The following is a 20,120-nucleotide window of genomic DNA, read 5'->3' on the forward strand; positions in this document are numbered from 1 at the left end:
TAACCGACTTGCCAAAACTATAGTTTGTTAACAAGAAATTTGTGGAGTGGTTGAAAAAACGAGTTTTAATGACTCTAACCTAAGTGTATGTAAACTTCCGACTTCAACTGTATACATTTACTGTATGTGCGGCAGGACACTGAATACTTATGCCTAGGGATTTATTTCAAGCTCTCACTATAATCCCCAATTATTATCTCTTTAAGAAACTGGATTTAAATGAATAGTATTCCTTCATCGATCAAAAGTAAATTGACAGAAAATGTTACGCAACAAACCGAAAAACCAATTCACAATTCAGAAGTACCAAACCCACCATGAACCAAATTACCATAGGAACAACAGCAGATCACCAATGGGGGGTTGGTTGGGGGGAAGTGGGGGAATTCAAAGGAGGGAGGTGATCCTTAAATAAGTTAAACGTATAGAGTATCAGTCAGAGGAAGTCAAGCAAATCATGAGCAAGCAAAGGGTGAGAGGTCATTAGAGAGAGGAAGAGAGGCTGAGGAGAGAGAGGAGGAGCAGGGGGGTTCCGCAAGGCCCCTGGTTGCAGAGTCACAGTTTCCAATGATCACTTTTGTGACTATGCAACTGGGCTCATATTACTAGCTGCAACATCACAAAAATGACACTGGCAACCGCTAATTAGCTGGCAAAATAACAAAAGGAAGAAAACAAATCAAAACAGGTAGGTAGCTATGAAACTGAGAAATAAAAGAAAGTGCTGCTCGATCAGAAGTAAGTCTTGTTAATTAAATACATGGCGGCATACAGAGAGAGGAATTAGCTCGCAGTTTATGATCTCGAACCCTCAAGTGTGATAATTGCTGTCGAAACCACAAACTAAGATTCAGATTCAAGTGTTACTGCAATAGCATGTGATAAGAAATTGAGCGAGAAGACATTTTTAATCCTAGTATTTCTCCTCACCATTCCCTCACCCCATGAGAAAAAAAATGCCAACACTGACCACAGTTGGTGGCTTGATGGCAGTATGATGTGTTTCACCACAAATCCTGGCCCTGCTCTTTCCCGGAAGATCTCACCTCATAAGTGTGCAGCACAAATACAATAACACCAGGATATATAACATCACAGTACTCAGACTTGTCCTGTTATTTGAAAAATTCCTCAGTGGGCCTAAGAGAGCAGCAAGGCTAGCAATAAAGAGATTTACTGAGTCATAGTATATCTTATATCTATGTGAAGACTGGCACATAAAGTAAGAGGAAAATAAGGGAACTAAAGGTTTAATCCCACAAAATACCTTATTGTTACCATATCAATCTGACAGCAATAGGGTTGCAAAAGTCTAGTAACTTTCCCAGGTTTTCTAGAAATCCATGTTTTCCGAGGAATCTTCCGATAAGGATTTCTGGAAAACCTGGGATTTCTTGGAAAGTTTGCAGATTTTTACAACTGTAGATAGTGGTGAGGACAGCCCTGTGGAGCCCTGACTCTAGGAAGTCCTACCTGCGGAAGTCCAGGAGTGTCCGACTGGACTCAGGGACATTCTGGTTGAGCCAGGTAAGGAAGTGGAACTGTGTGACGGTGCGAGTCTCGTTGGTCTGCATGTTCTTTAGGTAGAAACTACGAACCAGGAAGTCATCACACCAGATGTGCTCCGACACCAGGTTCACCTATAGAGGAAGTTATGTCAGAGTCATAGAAATATAATGAGTTCTCATTCTTATTCTATTGTAAGTTATCCGTGAATACACAGTAAAACATGTCATTATAAGTGCACTTGATTTTAAATATGCAGTGCACTGTGCACCTTACAGAAAAGTTAGAAAATGTGTATTACTGACTGTGCTATTACAGTATAGAAGTAAACGGTTGAATGCAATTCAAACTGAGTACAACCAAATTATGCTGAAATTACACATGAATTTTAAAATCAAAACGACTATAACCATATTTCCAATTTAGAACAGCAACAATAGATAGGACTAGAAAAACAAATAATTGACATTTTCAGCGAACATCAGACATTGGATAACCAGGCCTGGTACCTCGTAGATGTGGTAGAGGTTGGACCCCTCGTCAGGCCAGTAGTGGTAACACTGTTTGACTCCACTCTCAGTGAGGGGCGTCAGCATGACAATGACCACACAGCCATTCTCCCAAACCATCTGCACACAAAAGACAGAGAACGGCCATTTTGTCACAAGGCAACACCCGGTAATTGCCTCGTGACATGCAGCCTCACGCTATTCTATTGAGACGCTCCCCCACACACTTCAAACTTTTATGTATGAGCCCATTTACTAGTATTAGAGGAAAAGGACAAAACATGACAAACAGGAATATGGAATAAAATGCTTGATTAAAATGATGAATTATCATCCATTCCTTCTTATTGAATCATCTGCATCTAAATTACAGTACAATCTACTTTCCATACTTGGGGAAAACACTGTTAGCTGTCGCTGTGGAATTCTTAAAGTATTTTTGTAAACTTTAACAATAGTAAAACAGTTAGATTAAAAAACTAACAGCTTCATATGTAGGGGGGGACTGATGGTGCAAATTAGAGCAAGCTAAAGCATGTCGTAGATTCAATGTATCAATGTTTTAATTGTATCTGTCCCTTAACAAATAAATACACTATTGTCCCTATTGTGTCCTTCCAGAACTAGGAGTGTCTGTTTAGGTGTATTTTTCTCGCTAACATACAGTCTAGATGGCGCTGGTCAGAAGGTAGGTAGGCTCTAGAGAGCCATTGGTAGGATAGAAAGACAGCAGCCAGGTTAATGAAGCTAATAAAACATTATTGTTACACTCATCAGATGACCAGGATGCTCTCTTACCTATGGCTCATGATTTCACAGTTACCAAGAGCATTTGCTAATGTTTAGCACATTGAACAAAGTTTAGCACACTTGACACAGTTCTAATATAGTTTAATGATGTAGAGTGTGTTGTGACCCATGTAAAATGCACTTTAAAAAATTATAATTTACTAAGACAGGAGGGAGAAAATTAGGAAGAAGAGAGGAGAGAGAGAGAGCCTCCACCCCCCCTCTCAGATTGTGTTCAGAGCCAAACAGGGATTAGGCAGAGAGGGGGCCCAGGCCGAGGCCCATACTCCGGTTGTCATGTTGGGCCAGACATTCCGTCCACTCAGAAGCACAATTCAAGTAGCACACGGGTGACAGAGGATGCATCCTAAATGGCATCCTATTCCCTACATAGTGCTCTACTTTTGGCCAGAGCACTATGCACCCTGGTGAAAAAAGTAGTGCACTATATATGGAATAGGGTGCCATTTGGGATGCGGCCTGAACAATTCCATCCTCGGAATTCTCCCATTATCATGCACCTTATCGATTGCATGAAATAATCTAATATAATTCAAGACAGCCTCCCTTTCTCTCCTATAGTTTGACAAAACCAGGCATATCTGTATACATAAAATGTGCAGCAATATTTGATTATCATTTGCAAGTAGATTGTGTAGTGGTATATATGGAGGCCATGGTGGGATTACAAAAAGCACTTGTCTCCAGTTTGACTTACACTTCTAATAACACTGTTCCCTTGTTGCTTAAGTCTGGAGAAGATATTGATTTTATGAAAGAGAGGAGTGTACCTGCCAGAAATCAGCCACCGTGGAGGGAAGAGGGCCTTGAGTAGCGATGTAGGCTGGGTTCCGTGGGTCATGATCCATCTGGGAGAGAGACAGAGAGAGAGATAGAGAGAAAAAGCAATGTTATTACTTAATTATTGATCAAGTAAAGGACCACAAGGTTTACCCTAGTGAGTGCTTTGAGAAAGAACAATATTCTTAAACTGGATATAGTGAAAAACATACCAACTTAAAGTCAAATACAAAATGATGTTGCAAAATGTTGAAATAAAGGGGCAATCCATAGTTGCTACATTCCACTCATAAATGAATGATATTTACCCATTGATTCTTGAAGAAAATAAATGCCTCCTGAGCTTAGTTCAACTGTCATACCCAATCAGATCCCACAATATAAGCTTGTTATACTCCAACGTTTGTAAACAAACACCATGTAGCCTAAAAACATGGTTAAAACTATTATTTTGATGTAATGGATGGTCAGTCCTTGCATCCATAGCTCTTTCCATGAATTTGAGAGTGGTCACGTTTCTCCAGCCCCATCCCACAGCTTTTTAACGAAACGTGGGCGGGGAGAACGCTATTGTTTTAACCGCTTATTGCCGCTTTAAAGTAACACCCACATTGGCTGTAGAAAGAAGAAATTCAGAGTATTACTGCCTACTCTTCCCTCCCTGAGAAATAGTGTAGGTGGTCAGTGAAGCGTTCAATGTTTAATACAGTGTGCAAAGCCATTCACTTATGTTCTGATCTTCATTTTGGATATGTTTGAATAGGTATTCAATGGGAATGAGATCAGAGTTTTCCCATGTATTGTTAACCAAATGTTTGTGGAAGAACTCCTTTCTATGAATCCCAAATGTTGTCTGTGTGCCGTCTTTTCTTATTCTGCAGTGCTTAAAACAACAAGGCTGCTAAACTCTCACAAATTGGAGAGCAATGACATCTTTAAAAAACAAAAGCGTGGTCCAGAAATGTGTGGTGAATACGAGAAGAGAATAGTTGAGTGTCAGTCATACATATTACCATGCAAATTGTATGGAAAATGTTATAATTGGATAGGCCAATTTATCTGGAAGCAATTATGGGAAAAGACAGATAATTCCAAGGCTTGCACACATGGTGTTTAATAGTCTTCTGTTGCTTTATGAACTAAAATAATATAATGTTTTAAATAAACTCGGGTTTACACTGAAGATTACGCTTTTAACGTAAATGTATTAACTGGGGAAAGAAAGGCACAGTTTTAACTAGGGGTTTGCATTTCAATTAAAACAGAAAAACTGTCACTGCAAAGTGCATTTGTTAACAGATGGAGGAGAATAGAGGAGGGGCTGTGAATGGGAGAGTGCTTTTATGTCCTTTTATATAATTGTCAATGATGACGAATGCTAACAACAAGTAAAACATTTTAGCTTTGGCAGAAAAAAGAAAACAGAAATACAACAATGTCTAGTGTTTGATGCAGTACCCCTGGAGAGTATCTGCTGCTGCAACAGAGAAACGGACTGTCATTGGTCTAGACTCAATACTGAGAGAAACTCAGTGTCTGCAGTACACTTAGTACAGAGAAACTGTACTCTCTGTCGCTCCCTCTCTCGGTCACTCCATTTAGCTCTCTCTCTCTCTCTCTCTCTCTCTCTCTCTCTCTCTCTCTCTCTCTCTCTCTCTCTCTCTCTCTCTCTCTCTCTCTCTCTCTCTCTCTCTCTCTCTCTCTCTCTCTCTCTCTCTCTCTCTCTCTCTCTCTCTCTCTCTCTCTCTCTCTCTCTCTCTCTCTCTCTCTCTCTCTCTCTCTCTCTCTCTCTCTCTCAATTCAATAGACTTTATAGACGTTAAATTACATACATTGTCAAAGTATACATATCTCTCTCTTGCTCTCTCTACCTTTCTCTCTCTCTGATGCTCCCCTTCTGTCTCTCGCTCTCTCTACCTCTCTCTCTCTCTGATGCTCCCCTTCTGTCTCTCGCTCTCTCTCTCTCCAATCTCTTGGAGACACAATGTTTCCTGACAATTTCAAGTGTCTGCTGTCTCTGAACTAAGAACTGGTGCTAATGACATTCTTGAGTGTGTCCGTCCATTCAGCCGTCAGTAGGCTGAGGGGCTAATGCTGTTGATGGGTCTCCAGGAACCCATTGTCCCTCATCCATCCCTCCCTCTTCCACCCACCCAACTTCTTGGTTGGAGTTGCAGAGGGAGAGAGAGAGAGAAAGAGAGAGAGATTAAACATTGTTTACCAGTGGATGATTTCCCTGGGACCTAATGAGGAGCAAGCGGCAACGTGACAGGCGTAATCATGGCCGTTTTGTTCTGCCCAGCCAGGGTCTGTGTGCTGTAATTATCAGCCTTTCTTCCCTACTGGCCAGTGGCGGCCAGTGGCTGCCGGTGGCAGCAGTAGTTATTGCAGAGCACTGCTCTGCCTCTGGTTGTCTGTCACCACTGCACCGTGGGGGACCAAGGCTTGTCAGCTCTTTGTTTCACCCACCACACTGTGAGACCAGGGAGAGGGAGGGAGGCACAGATACTCTCTCACAGGAGATTCACTTCTGTTCTGGTCCTCATTTCAGAGGTGTTTGAATAGGTTTCCCATGTATTGTGAGGGGCTAGTGGTGATGATGTGAAAGCAAGAGTCCATAAGACGATCTAGAGCGCCCATAGAATCTCTACTTCATCAATGTAACACCAACAGTAATGTCTTCGAAATGAAGCCATACAATAACAGCTCAATTAGCTTGAAGCCAGATATCCCACAGTAGCGAGAGAAATAATAACAAGCTCTTTAAAGCGGCAAACACAAGGGAGTTACACAATTCCTCTTATAAGATCGTCATAAGTTTTACAGTGATTCACAGTATTACTTTGCAGACAAACATTCTCCAGAGTGCCGACAACAAAGTTTTGCGCTGAGCCAGTAAGTGTTGTTGTTGAGGAAATCAAATTGCCAGCAACAGAGGTATTTCTGTAAATATCTAGTTGTACCCATCCCGCTCGGTGTGTAGGAAAAGGTTCTTCTGTGTCGTCACATCCTGGCACTTTGGTGCAACGACAACGGGCCAGTGTCCCGAATGGCACCCCTTTCCCTATATAGTGTACTACTTTTGAACCCTATGAGCCCTGGTCAAAGGTAGTGCACTATGAATGAAGGGAACAGGGTGCCAGTTTGGACACAACCTTGGATTTGAAATGCATAGCATTTCAGTTTCTTATAATGGAATACTTCTGTATATGCCTCCAGGGGAAGATAACTGCATCTATTTGATTTGATTTGACCACCTTTTTCAAATGGGTATGCTCAGTTCCTGAATTCACAAGGATCCTATTTCTCTCTTTCTTACAAATGTTTAGTTCTTGGACATTCACAGTTGAGTAAAAAAAAACGTTTGCTCAAAATGTATTGTTTGATGCTTAAGTGTGTGTAAATTACCCAATTTATACACTGGTTGTCATTTGTGAGTGACGAAGGTTCAAAAATAGCCGGAGTGGGTCTTTAAACTCCTGATTTAGCCTTTAAAAATGCACCAGTAGAAATGGTATACATAAATGCATCAGCTCCCATGCTGATTCCCTGCTGCCAATGTGTAGGCTTACATGTAATCAACTAAACCTGAATATATACACTGAGTATACAAAACGTTAGGAACACCTGCTCTTTACATGACATAGACTGACCATATGAATCCAGGTGAAGGCTATAATCCCTTAAAGATGTAACTTGTTAAATCCACTTCAATCAGTGTACATGAAGGGGAGGAGACAGATTATAGAAGGATTTTTAAGTGAGTGTACAAAACAGCTCACCTTCCTAATATTGAGTTGCCGCCCCTCCACCTGCCCTCAGAACAGCCTCAAATCGTCAGGGCATGGAATCTACAAGGTGTCGAAAGCATTCCACAGGGATGTTGGCCCATGTTGACTCCAATGCTTCCCACAGTTGTGTCAAGTTGGCTGGATGTCCTTTGGGTGGTGGACCATTCTTAATACACATGGGAAAGTGTTGAGCATGAAAAACCCAGCAGCGTTGCAATTCTTGACACAAACCGATGCGCCTACTACCATACCCCGTTCAAAGGCACTTGCCCATTCACCCTCTGAATGGCACACATACACAATCCATGTCTCAATTGTCTCAAGGCTTAAAAATCCTTCTTTAACCTGTCTCCTCCCCTTCATCTATATCAACTATATCAATGGGCTCCTGAGTTGCGCAGCGGTCAAAGGCACTGCATCTCAGTGCAAGAGGCGTCTCACATCCGGCCGTGATTGGGAGTCCCATAGGGTGGCACACAATTGGCCCCAGCGTCGTCCGGGTTTGGCTAGGGTAGGCCGTCATTGTTAATAAGAATTTTAACTGACTTGCCTAGTTAAATAAAAATAATAAAAAACATCAGACAGGACCTGCAACTACCTACTGAATGTAGCTTGTTTGAGTTGGAGAGTCCATGTGACTTAAAAAATCGTAAATGACTTGGGTTGATGCATCTAAACACTAGGAGCTTACTTCCTAAACTTAATTACATCAAGATCTGGGCTACGCAGACAAATTTGGACCTTCTAGTATTGACTGAAACTTGGATCTCTGGGGATATTCTGGACTCCGATATTAATATTGAGTGTTATAATTGGTTCAGAGCTGACAGACAGGGTAGAGGTGGTAGAGAGGCTATTCTTATTAAAAATAATCTCTCTCTCTTGACTGAAATCCATTTCCCTTGGCAAAAATGTTTAGCTACTATATTTAAGCCTTTGTCTGGGGAAAAATGCATCCATAACTGTTATAGGGGTCTACCTACCGTCCTCGCTCGGCTAACCTTTGTGCACTTGAAGAGTTAACTAGTTTGTTGTATTATTTTATTAAATCCTAAGTTATTATCCTGGGTGACCAAAATGATGATTGGGAAATGCAGGCTTCAGACAACAAAAATATTTGTTGTTTGTCTAAGAGATGTAAGAATACAAAAATCTAAGCCTCATGTTATCACAAAGAGGAACTTTAAAAACTTCAGTATAAAGGCTTTTTTTTTTTTTTTTTTTTTTTTTACATGATCTTTATTTTTGTGACCTTAATTAAATTTAAGCTATCCCTGAACCTGATTTATCTTTGAGCCCTTTTGCAGATGTCTTCAATACTATTGTGGATAATCATGCTCCCTAAAGGTAGATCAAATGCCTGGTACACTCTTTATCAGAAGTAATTCATAAAAGAGATGATGTTGGTGTCACGTCCTAACCATAGATTGCTTTGTATGTTTCTATGTTTTGTTTGGTCAGGGTGTGATGTGGGTGGGCATTCTATGTTGTATGTCTAGGTTGTCTATTTCTGTGTTTGGCCTAGTATGGTTCCCAATCAGAGGCAGGTGTCAGTCGTTGTCTCTGATTGGGAGCCATATTTAGGTAGCCTGTTTTTCTTTGTGTTTTGTGGGTGGTTGTATCCTGTGTTAGTGTTTTCACAATATGGGACTGTTTCGGGTTGTTTGTACTTTTGTTATTTTCGTTCAGTGTTCGTTTTGATTTATTAAATATATCATTATGGACACTTACCACGCTGCGCATTGGTCCGACATTTCATACTCCTCTTCAGAAGAAGACGAAACCCGTTACAGTTGGGGTCAAGGCCAGGAACACAAGCCTTTAAGATACTGAGGAATTATTGGGTAAGACAAATCCGAAAGTTTAAATCTGATTATAATGTAAAGACTTTCAGATTGTAATTGAACCCGGCTAAATTCTGGAAAACTGTCAAATCCCTGAAGAGTTCTACTTCCTCCTCTCTGCCACAACAAATTCATTCAGACAATGGCCTTATTACGTAAAAAAATGCCATCATTGATGCATTTAATCACCATTTTATTTCAGCGGGCTATCTCTTTGAAATAACTTCTAAGCATATTCACAATGATATTTGGCAGGATGCTAATAGGGAAAACTTGCTGAATGACTTGCTGAAGGATCAGAGAATTTATAGTCAAAGCTTTTCTTTTAGGCTATTTACAGAAAAAGAGGTCCTGGATGCTTTGCTAGCAATAGGCAACAAGAAATCCACAGGGGCTGACAAATTGGATCCTGGTCTGCATAAGTGTGCAGCGCCCATCATTGTTTGCTCAATAACCCACATTTTCAATTTAACATTGTTATCAGGAAATATTCCAAAAGTATGGAAATCAGCTCTTGCTCTGCCACTCCACAAGCGCAGGGATAGTAGTGATCTTAATCATTATCTCTCCATTTCAAGACTTCTTTGTCTAGCTAAGAATCTTGAATCCTTGGTAAATGTAGACCTTTTCTCTTTTATCTGAGAAATATGTTTTGAATCTAAACCAAACAGGGTTTAGGCCTGGGCATAGCACTATTACAGCAACCACTTCAGCTGTTATTGATATTGTCAATGCGTTAGACACTAAAATGAAATGTGATGCTTTGTTTGTAGACCTGTCAAAAGTTTTTGATACTGTTGATCATGCTATTTTATTGAATAAGTTGTCTTCAACAGGCCTGAGCTCTGACGCCTGTACATGATTTCATGATTATCTTAGTGACATAACTCAGGCCATTGTGATTGATGGGGTTAAGTCTGAATTTCTTGAATTACATAAAGGTGTACCACAGGGGTCGATTTTGGGACCTGTTCTCTTCACTTCTTTATATAAACACCATTGGTCAATCTGTTTAAAATTGTAAACTTAATCTATATGCGGATGATAATATTATGTATGCTACTGCCCCGACTGTTGATCTGGCTGTGTTAAAACTACAGTCAGATTTTATAGCTATGCAGGAATCCATTCCTGATTTAAAATGTGTGCTTAATACAGGCAAAACAAAATCCATGTTTTAAAAATTTCATAAGAATGTTTCCGATGAACTACATGTTCACTCATTAGAGGGTTCTCCAATCAAACGTGTTCCCGCATATAAATATTTAGGCATTTGGATTGATATGGATTTAACGTTCAAAAAACATATAGATGAGCTGGTTAAGAAGCTAAGATTTCTACAGCAACATTTCCTGCCTTCAGGAAGCAGATCCTTCAGTCAACGTTTTTATCTGTTCTTGATTATGGTGATGTTATTTATCAAAGTGCAGCTGCTACTACTCTTAAACCTTTGGATGCCATCTACCATAGTGCCCGTCGTTTTTTTACAGGTGACAGTTTTGATACTCATCACTGCAGGTTGGCTGGACTTCACTAAAGACCCGTAGAGCTCTACATTACTCCCTTTTTGTTTACAAGTCCCTACTTCATAAACTTCCATCTTATCGAACTTTGCTGTTGAAGTATAGACACCTGATTTGCCTAAACCAATCCTGTGAACGGATAACTTGAGGTTTCTAGCGTCTCCAACGAGCTAGGCAAAATTCAAAATAAATGTAATATTGATGTTCTGGTGTCATTTGGGCAATTTCAAGTATTGATTTGGGACTTATTTGTGGATGAATGTAACTGTTTATCTGGGTGATTTGTGCTGTTATATTTTGTGATTCCTATGACTATGTTTTTGTATTTTAATGTGTTATATATGTAACAGTTTAACTTTAGTCCGTCCCCTCGCCCCGACCCGGGCGCGAACCAGGGACCCTCTGCACACATCAACAACAGTCACCCACGAAGCATCGTTACCCAGCGCTCCACAAAAGCCGCGGCCCTTGCAGAGCAAGGGGAACCACTACTTCAAGGTCTCAAAGCAAGTGACGTCACCGATTAAACGCTATTAGCGCGCACCACCGCTAACTAGCTAGCCATTTCACATCGGTTACATATACAGTACCAGACAAACATTTGGACACACCTATTCATTAAAAGGTTTTTCTTTATTTTTATTATTTTCTACATTGCAGAATAATAGTGAAGACATCAAAATTATGAAATAACACATATTGGAATCATGTAGTAACCAAAAAAGTGTTAAACAAATATACAGTTGAAGTCGGAAGTTTACATACACCTTAGCCAAATACATTTAAACTCAGTTTTTCACAATTCCTGACATTTAATCCTAGTAAAAATTGTTTTAGGTCAGTTAGGATCACCACTTAATTTAAGAATGTGAAATGTCAGAATGATTTATTTCAGCTTTTATTTCTTTCATCACATTCCCAGTGGGTCAGAAGTTTACATACACTCAATTAGTATTTGATAGCATTGCATTTAAATTGTTTAACTTGGGTCAAATGTTTCGGGTAGCCTTCCACAAGCTTCCCACAATAAGTTGGGTGAATTTTGGCCCATTCCACCTGACAGAGCTGGTGTAGCTGAGTCAGGTTTGTAGGCCTCCTTGCTCGCACACGCTTTTTCAGTTCTGCCCACATATTTTCTATGGGATTGAGGTCAGGGCTTGTGAAGGCCACTCCAATACCTTGACTTTGTTGTCCTTAAGCCATTTTGCCACAACTTTGGAAGTATGCTTGGGGTCATTGTCCATTTGGAAGACCCATTGTGACCAAGCTTTAACTTCCTGATTGATGTCTTGAGATGTTGATTCAATATATCCACATCATTTTCTTTTCTCATGATGCTATCTATTTTGTGAAGTGCACCAGTCCCTACTGCAGCAAAGCACCCCCACAACATGACGCTGCCACCCCTGTGCTTCACGGTTGGAATGGTGTTCTTCGGCTTGCAAGCCTTCCCCTTTTTCCTCCAAATATAACAATGGTCATTATGGCTAAACAGTTCTATTTTTGTTTCATCAGACCAGAGGACATTTCTCCAAAAAGTATGATCTTTGTCCCCATGTGCAGTTGCAAACCATTGTCTGAATTTTTTATGGTGGTTTTGGAGCAGTGGTTTCTTCCTTGCTGAGCAGCCTTTCAGGTTATGTCGATATAGGACTTGTTTTACTGTGGATATAGATACTTTTGTACCTGTTTCCTCCAGGATCTTCACAAGGTCCTTTGCTGTTGTTCTGGGATTGATTTGCACTTTTCGCACCAAAATACGTTAATCTCTAGGAGACAGAACGCGTCTCCTTCCTGATCGGTATGGTGGCTGCGTGGTCCCATGGTGTTTATACTTGTGTACTATTGTTTGTACAGATGAACGTGGTACCTTCAGGCGTTTGGAAATTGCACCCAAGGATGAACTGGACGTGTGGTGGTCTACAATTTTTTTTTTCTGAGGTCTTGGCTGATTTCTTTTGATTTTCCCATGATGTCAAGCAAAGATTCACTGAGTTTGAAGGTAGGCCTTGAAATACATCCACAGGTACACCTCCAATTGACTCAAATGATGTCAATTAGCCTATCAGAAGCTTCTAATGCCATGACATCATTTTCTGGAATTTTCCCAAGTTGTTTAAAGGCACAGTCAACGTAGTGTATGTAAACTTCTGACCCACTGGAATTGCGATACAGTGAAATAATCTGTCTGTAAACAATTGTTGGAAAAATTACTTGTGTCATGCACAAAGTAGATGTCCTAACCGATTTGCCAAAACTATAGTTTGTTAACAAGAAATGTGTGGAGTGGTTGAAAAACGAGTTTTAATGACTGACTTTAACTTCCGACTTCAAATGTATATATTTTATATTGTATATTCTTCAAAGAAGCCACTCTTTGCCTTGATGACAGCTTTGCACACTCTTGGCATTCTCTCATCCAGCTTCACATGGAATGCTTTTCCAACAGTCTTGAAGGAGTTCCCACATATGCTGAGCATTTGTTGGCTGCTTTTCCTTCACTCTTCGGCCCAACTCATCCAAAACCATGTCAATTGGGTTGAGGTCGGGTGATTGTAGAGGCCAGGTCATCTGATGCAGCACTCCATCACTCTCCTTATTGGTCAAATAGCCCTTACACAGCCTGGAGGTGTGTTGGGTCTTTGTCCTGTTGAAAAACAAATGATAGTCCCACTAAGCGCAAACCAGATGGGATGGCGTATCGCTGCTGAATGCTGTGGTAGCCATGCTGGTTAAGTGTGCCTTGAATTCTAAATAAATCACAGACAGTGTCACCAGCAAAGCACCCCCCACACCATCACACCTCTTCCCTGTTTCATCCATTCACCTACTCTGCGTCTCACAAAGACACGGCGGTTGGAACCTAAAATCTCAAATTTGGACTCATCAGACCAAAGCACAGATTTCCACCTGTCTAATGTCCATTGCTCATGTTTGTTGGCCCAATCAAGTATTTTCTTCTTATGGGTGTCCTTTAGTAGTGGTTTCTTTGTAGCAATTCGACCATGAAGGCCTGATTCATGCAGTCTCGTCTGAACAGTTGATGTTGAGATGTGTCTGTCACCTGAACTTTGTGAAGCATTTATTTGGTCTGCAATTTCAGAGTCTGGTAACTCTCCTGAACTTGTCCTCTGCAGCAGAGGTAACTCTGGGTCTTCTTTTCCTGTGGCAGTCCTCATGAGAGCCAGTTTCATCATAGCGCTTGATGGTTTTTGCGATTGCACTTGAAGAAACTTTAAAAGTTCTTGAAATTGTCCTCATTGACTGACCTTCATGTCTTAAAGTAATGATGGACTGTCGTTTCTCTTTGCTAATTTGAGCTGTTCTTGTCATAAAATGGACTTGGTCTTAGCCCTATTTGATAAATCTTCTATATACCAACCCTACCTTGTCACAAGACACCTGATTGGCTCAAACACATTAAGAAGGAAAGAAATTCCACAAATTAACTTTTAACAAGGCACACCTGTTAATTGAAATTAATTCCAGGTGACTACCTCATGAAGCTGGTTGAGATAATGCCAAGAGTGTGCAAAGCTGTCATGAAGGCAAAGGGTGGCTACTTTGAAACATCTCAAATATAAATATGATTCCATGTGTTACTTTATAGTTTTGATGTCTTCACTATTACTCTATAGTGAAAAATAGTAAAAAATTAAGAAAAACCCTAGAATGAGTAGGTGTGTCCAAACTTTTGACTGGTACTGTATACAAAAGTATGTGGACACCCCTTCAAATTAGTGGATTTGGCTATTTCAGCCACACCCGTAGCTGACAGGTAAATACAATCGAGCACACAGCCATGAAATCTCCATAGACAAACATTGTCAGTAGAATAGCCTTACTGAAGAGCTCAGTGACTTCCAACGTGGCACCGTCAAAGGATGCCACATTTCCAACAAGTCAGTTCGTCAAATTTCTGCTCTGTTAAAGCTGCCCCGGTCAACTGTAAGTGCTGTTATTGTTAAGTGTAAACATCTAGGAGCAACATCAAGGCAAAGGGTGGCTACTTTCAAGAATCTAAAATCTAAAATATATTTTGATTTGTTTAACACTTTTCTGGTTACTACATGATTCCATATGTGTTATTTCATAGTTTTGATGTCTTCACTATTATTCTACAATGTGGAAAATAGTAAAAATAAAGAAAAAGCCTTGAATGAGTAGGTGTGTCCAAACTTTTGACTTGTACTGTATATTTGGGGTATAATGTGTATATTTATGTTGTATTATACAAGGCGCATTTGTCTCAATATGTCTTCCCTGTTAAAATAAAGGTTAAAGAAACATTTTAAAATCTACACTGATTGAAGTGGATTTAACAAGTAACATCAATAAGGGATCATAGCATTCACCTGGTCAGTCTATGTCATGGAAAGAGCAGGTGTTAATGTTTTGTACACTCAGTGTATATAGGCAACATCAAAGCACAACAAAACTGAACTGCATAGCTGTGAAAAACAGTACACAGTAACACAGACATCAACATTAGCATAATTCAAGGTCAATAACAGTCACAGATCAACTGTGCTTTCAAAATGGGGGAATGAATAGGGTGAATCATGCGCGGTACCCTTCCCCACCCATTCCCCATGTGAATATTCACTCATTATTTCTAATAAAACAATCATTAATATTCAACGCACGAAACACAGTGTGCATAAGCAATACCAGGCATCTTACTAAAGCTAAGCAATCTGTTTTTATCAAATTGTATATTGTAAAGCACTGCTTTGCTTTAGTTCGTTCTAAAGTACAGCATCCCAACACTATAAAGCAGAGTTCAGTATACTGAAAAGGTACTTACAATTGGGCTGGCATTGATGTAATCTGAATTGCTGTGGCTGTTTTCAACCTTCAAGGCAATTCTTGAGTGATCATCTGAAATATAAATGGAGGAATTTATTGCACCAACTCAACCTCCTCTACAAGGACTCATCACCGTGCTCGGCCTGCCTGCAGTGTGTTATAAGCACTGGAATGCTCAAATACTCAAAACACCCTCAAACATAACCTTTAAGCTATCACTCAAACCTAAAGCAAACCTGCTCCATATATCTTATCATTTTAAATAGTCTCAGATGGGTGCAATTGACAGTAGCATGATATCTAACAGGAGGAGACCTTACAGGCCTTGTGACCTGGGGTGATCTAGTGGTCTAAGCTGCTGCCTGATGTACTGCTGTGAGCATGGGTTCAAATCCCATTCACTGCTCTTTTAGCACACTCTCTTCTACCTTTCCTCTCTATCCAATAAACATGGAACAATACGGAAGGAATGGGACTGCCCCACTCCTTTAAAAACAGAATAATAACTTACAGGCCACCACAGCATTGGAGCGGTTCTTCTTTGTGTTCCCGGCCCCCAGGCCTGTAGTGGAGGCGTTGGGCTCAGCCTGATACGCACACAGAGCCTCCCACTCCTTCTCCAGACGATTCTTGTTCTTCAGGTGGTCCTCCATGTAAGACTAGGGAGGAAAAAGAAGACATGGAGTCAATATGCATTCAATAACTATAGTTGTACCCATCATGTCAGTTGGTGTGTATTCCTCCTCAATGTAAGACTAAGGAGGTTGAGGAAAGAGAATATATTAACCAGGTAAGTCAATTGAGAAGACATTATCTTTGACAATAATGATCTGACCAAGAAGGAGCAATGCAAAGAAAGACATACAAACAACTCAAAATGGAATATTCCTAATTCAGCAGGAGTAATTATGAGCTAGTAGAAATGTTCTTATAATTATATGAATAATAATGCTAATGTTTTGTGCCATTTGGTTCCGAGGTGTGTGTCTTTATTATTGTTATCTATGGTCTCTATTATCTATGGTCTCTATGTGGTCCTAGCGGTATAGATGTAGGATCAAAATTGTATCACTCTTTTGTTGCTGAGAAATTTATTTCACAGCAGGAAATGCAATCTTCTACTGTATTTTAGGTTTAAAAAAGACTTCAAAAGTTAGTAATTTCCACTTTGAAATTTGACTTGATTTGCCCTAACAAAAAATGTATCAACCCCTACAAAAATGTCCATAAAAGCTGCAATATGTAACTTTTTGAGCAACCCTACCAAATCCACAGAGAAATGTGTTATAGACATTTTATTCTCATTGAAAGCAAGTCTAAGAAGTGGAAGATCTGTTCTATGTTTTGCGTTCAGAAGTTTTGTTTTTGGATTTTTTACTTTCGGTTTTGAAAATATATTTCACCGTTTAGATGGTACAATGATTCTCTACAATATATTACTTTGTCACAAACTGAAATTAGGCGAACTATTCGAATTTTAGCAAACAGGAAATGGCAGAGAGATTTATGCATAGTGCATCTTTAATTATAATCCACATAATAATTCAAATTTGCTGTTGCTGCATGATTATTTTCCTGGTGTAGAAAACTGGCTCAAATGAAGAAACTACATCTGTAATCAGGAACAGGAATAGTTCCCTCACAATGATAAGCCATTCTACCGAGCCCATTACCTCTCATACTGTATTCATCATTAAGTCAGGAGCACTGACTTTGATTAACTGCCACTAATGAGATTGTCAAAGCTAAATGTGAAACCTACTGTAGCATGTTTTAGCACGGGGGCCAAAAGGGTAGACTAGCTATTGTTCCTCTCTGTTGATAGAGGACAGTTGGACTGAGATGGTTGTTGGACATCAATGATTATCCAGGGTCCATACACAAACAGGCAGGAAACAATCACCAGAAATGTCTCTTTAAAGCTGCATTATGTCACTTTTTGGGCGACCCAACCAAATTCACATAGAAATGTGAGTAATAGATCTGTCATTCTCATTGAAAACAAGTCTAAGAAATGGTAGATCTGTTCTATGTGGGCTATTTCTACGCTTCCAATCTTAAATTTAGTTTTTGCGCCTTTTACTTTCGATTTTGTACAATATTTTTGGTTATTGAAAGATATTTCACAACGTTTTAGATGGTACAATGATTCTCTACATTTCTTGTTTTGTCACATCAACTTAAATTATGTGAACTATTAGAATTTGTATTAATTAAATAAAATAGTCTCCTAAAACGGACTCAATGTCTGCGTCAGAAATGACACCCTATTTCCTATGTAGTACACTACTACCATACTACCCATAGGGATCTGGTCAAAAGCAGTGTACTATATACAGTAGGCTGCCATTTAGGACACAACCCTAATGTAATTCTATTAATAACATACGATTACAAATGAGTGGGGACATAATCTGGATTCATGTTCATTACTCAGAGGCTTAATAGACTTTCTCTTAACAGGGCACTACTTGACCAGAGCCGTATGGGCCCTGGTCAAAAGTACTGTAGTGCACTAGGGAATAGGGTGACATTTTGGATGTATCCTTGTCTGACTCTTACTCACTATGATATTGAAAAAACAATGTGGAATACAGCATACAGAGATGATCAACACACAAACAAACACACACACACATTCCATTTAACAATGCTACTTTAATCCCTGCCCACACTACCCCGGCACACCTCGGTCTCCATATCATATCAACACATATTACATTATGTGCTGACACACTGAACACAGTCTGGGAAATGGGCTACATTTTTTAGCAGGGCACGAATTCATGGCCCTTCCTTGATTTAGCCCCTTATCGAATAGCAGCTTCGTTCTGTACTTATCTCCTTCCCAAATACCCCCTCCTCTACCCCTGCATCCCCCCTCCTCCACCAGCCCTACCTGCCAGGGCATCAGAGAGACACACTCTCCTCTGTGCTAATGCCAGAGTAATGGGGTTTTGTACTGCGTAAAGGGATTATTGCAATCCAATCAGGAGGTGCTGAGATCACCATGTGTCAGGCAAACACTGGCTAATCCCCTTACTGCTGGGTTTACAGCTGCCAAAGGTGCTCAATAAAATCAGAATGAAATAACGCTCGATGAGGAACTAGCGCTCGGCTCAGGGCTGCTCAGAGCTGTCGATGACGTTGAGGCAGGGCTAGAGCCTCGTAATGAACTAGAATAGAGCACCTGGGTAGGAGAAGGACATATGCACATACTGTATAAGCAGTTTGGTTTGACACTGATGGAGTGGTTCACAAATGGCACCCTATTCCCTATATACTGTAATGCACAACTTTTGACCAGAGCCCATCAAATGGAGTGCACTAAATAGGGAATAGGGGGCCATTTTGGACGTAGACATGGAGATGCCAGGAAAAGGAACTAGCGTACAACTGCAACTTACACAGTACAGTGAGGTAGCTACAGTATAACATGGTTCCAATAAAGCAAGTTTTTTTTAAATCCTGGATTAGGTTTATATGGGATATGTCCCAGATGACACTACTTTTGACCAGAGCCCATCAAAGAGAGTGCATTATAAAGGGAACAGGGTGCCATTTGGGACACAGACATGGAATAGGGGGTATCATGGAAGATTAAGACCTGCTCCTGAACACATAGTGCTTTCCAACATAAATGTTCCCGATAGGCTTTTCCTCTGACACTGTCCTGTATTAAAGTGATTAAACAACATATTACTTCATATACACATTGTGCCTGCGACATTGTGGTGTAAAGTAACACGCCAAATTACACCTCAGCACACACCCTCACACTCAAAATAACTTCCGACTTGGCGGCTTCGCAAACCCCTAATCTATATAGACTCCAAGCAGTATAATCTATAACACTTACTGGGCCAACAACAAAAGACAAGATAATGTGCTTTATATATAGGGCAAGTTAATCCGCTTAAGGCACAGCCAAGTCTCTTTATGAAGTCATATTCTGAACAAGTCACATGGGAAAAAGTAATACATTAACATAGATAAGATGGTGCAAGCCATTTCTCAAATTAAAATCAGTTGGGGATCATGATGTTGTGGGATTTGCAGCTTTACAGAAGGCAATTCATTTTGAGTGTAAAAAACTTAGTAAGCAATTATGCTTTTTTCTGACACCCACAGTTTTAATACAATGTACTGTAACTATGCAGCTCGTACTGTTGGTACTGTCTTTCTGTACTGCTTGTGAAAACTCAATATCATTTCAGAATAGTGCTGGTCTGACTCTGGTCATATGATATGTCTGAGAAAACTACTCAGAACATTTACTGTGGCTAGATGAACAATCACTTTTAAGAAAGGGCATTTGAGGGCATTATGGACTTCAGTGTTGATGTCCATAAGAATTGCTATGGTGTTTGGAATGAATACAGACCACTAAAAACATTTAAACTAAAATACAGACTTCTAAAAACATATCAACTAAAATACAGACCACAAAAAACATATAAACTAATATACAAACTCCTAACAACGTATCAACTAAAAGCTTATCACACACAGTACTGAACAAAGAAAAAGTATCCCTTGACCTGAAAG

The 20,120-nt window shown here is 40.0% G+C and overlaps 1 protein-coding gene across 1 annotated transcript in view; it reads right to left on the bottom strand.

Annotated features, from left to right (window-relative positions):
• The window catches only part of LOC120020386 (receptor-type tyrosine-protein phosphatase N2-like), a 62,824-nt gene that overhangs the window by 13,119 nt on the left and 29,585 nt on the right, over positions 1-20,120 (bottom strand). The window contains exons 4-8 of the mRNA XM_038963998.1: positions 16,084-16,231; positions 15,571-15,644; positions 3,596-3,673; positions 2,016-2,135; positions 1,474-1,640 (exon numbers count right to left, since the gene is read on the bottom strand). Of these exons, the coding sequence (XP_038819926.1) occupies positions 1,474-1,640; positions 2,016-2,135; positions 3,596-3,673; positions 15,571-15,644; positions 16,084-16,231 (587 nt within the window). The remainder of the gene's footprint in view (positions 1-1,473; positions 1,641-2,015; positions 2,136-3,595; positions 3,674-15,570; positions 15,645-16,083; positions 16,232-20,120) is intronic.

Source organism: Salvelinus namaycush, chromosome 25 (assembly GCF_016432855.1).
Source record: "Salvelinus namaycush isolate Seneca chromosome 25, SaNama_1.0, whole genome shotgun sequence".
NCBI lineage: Eukaryota > Metazoa > Chordata > Actinopteri > Salmoniformes > Salmonidae > Salvelinus > Salvelinus namaycush.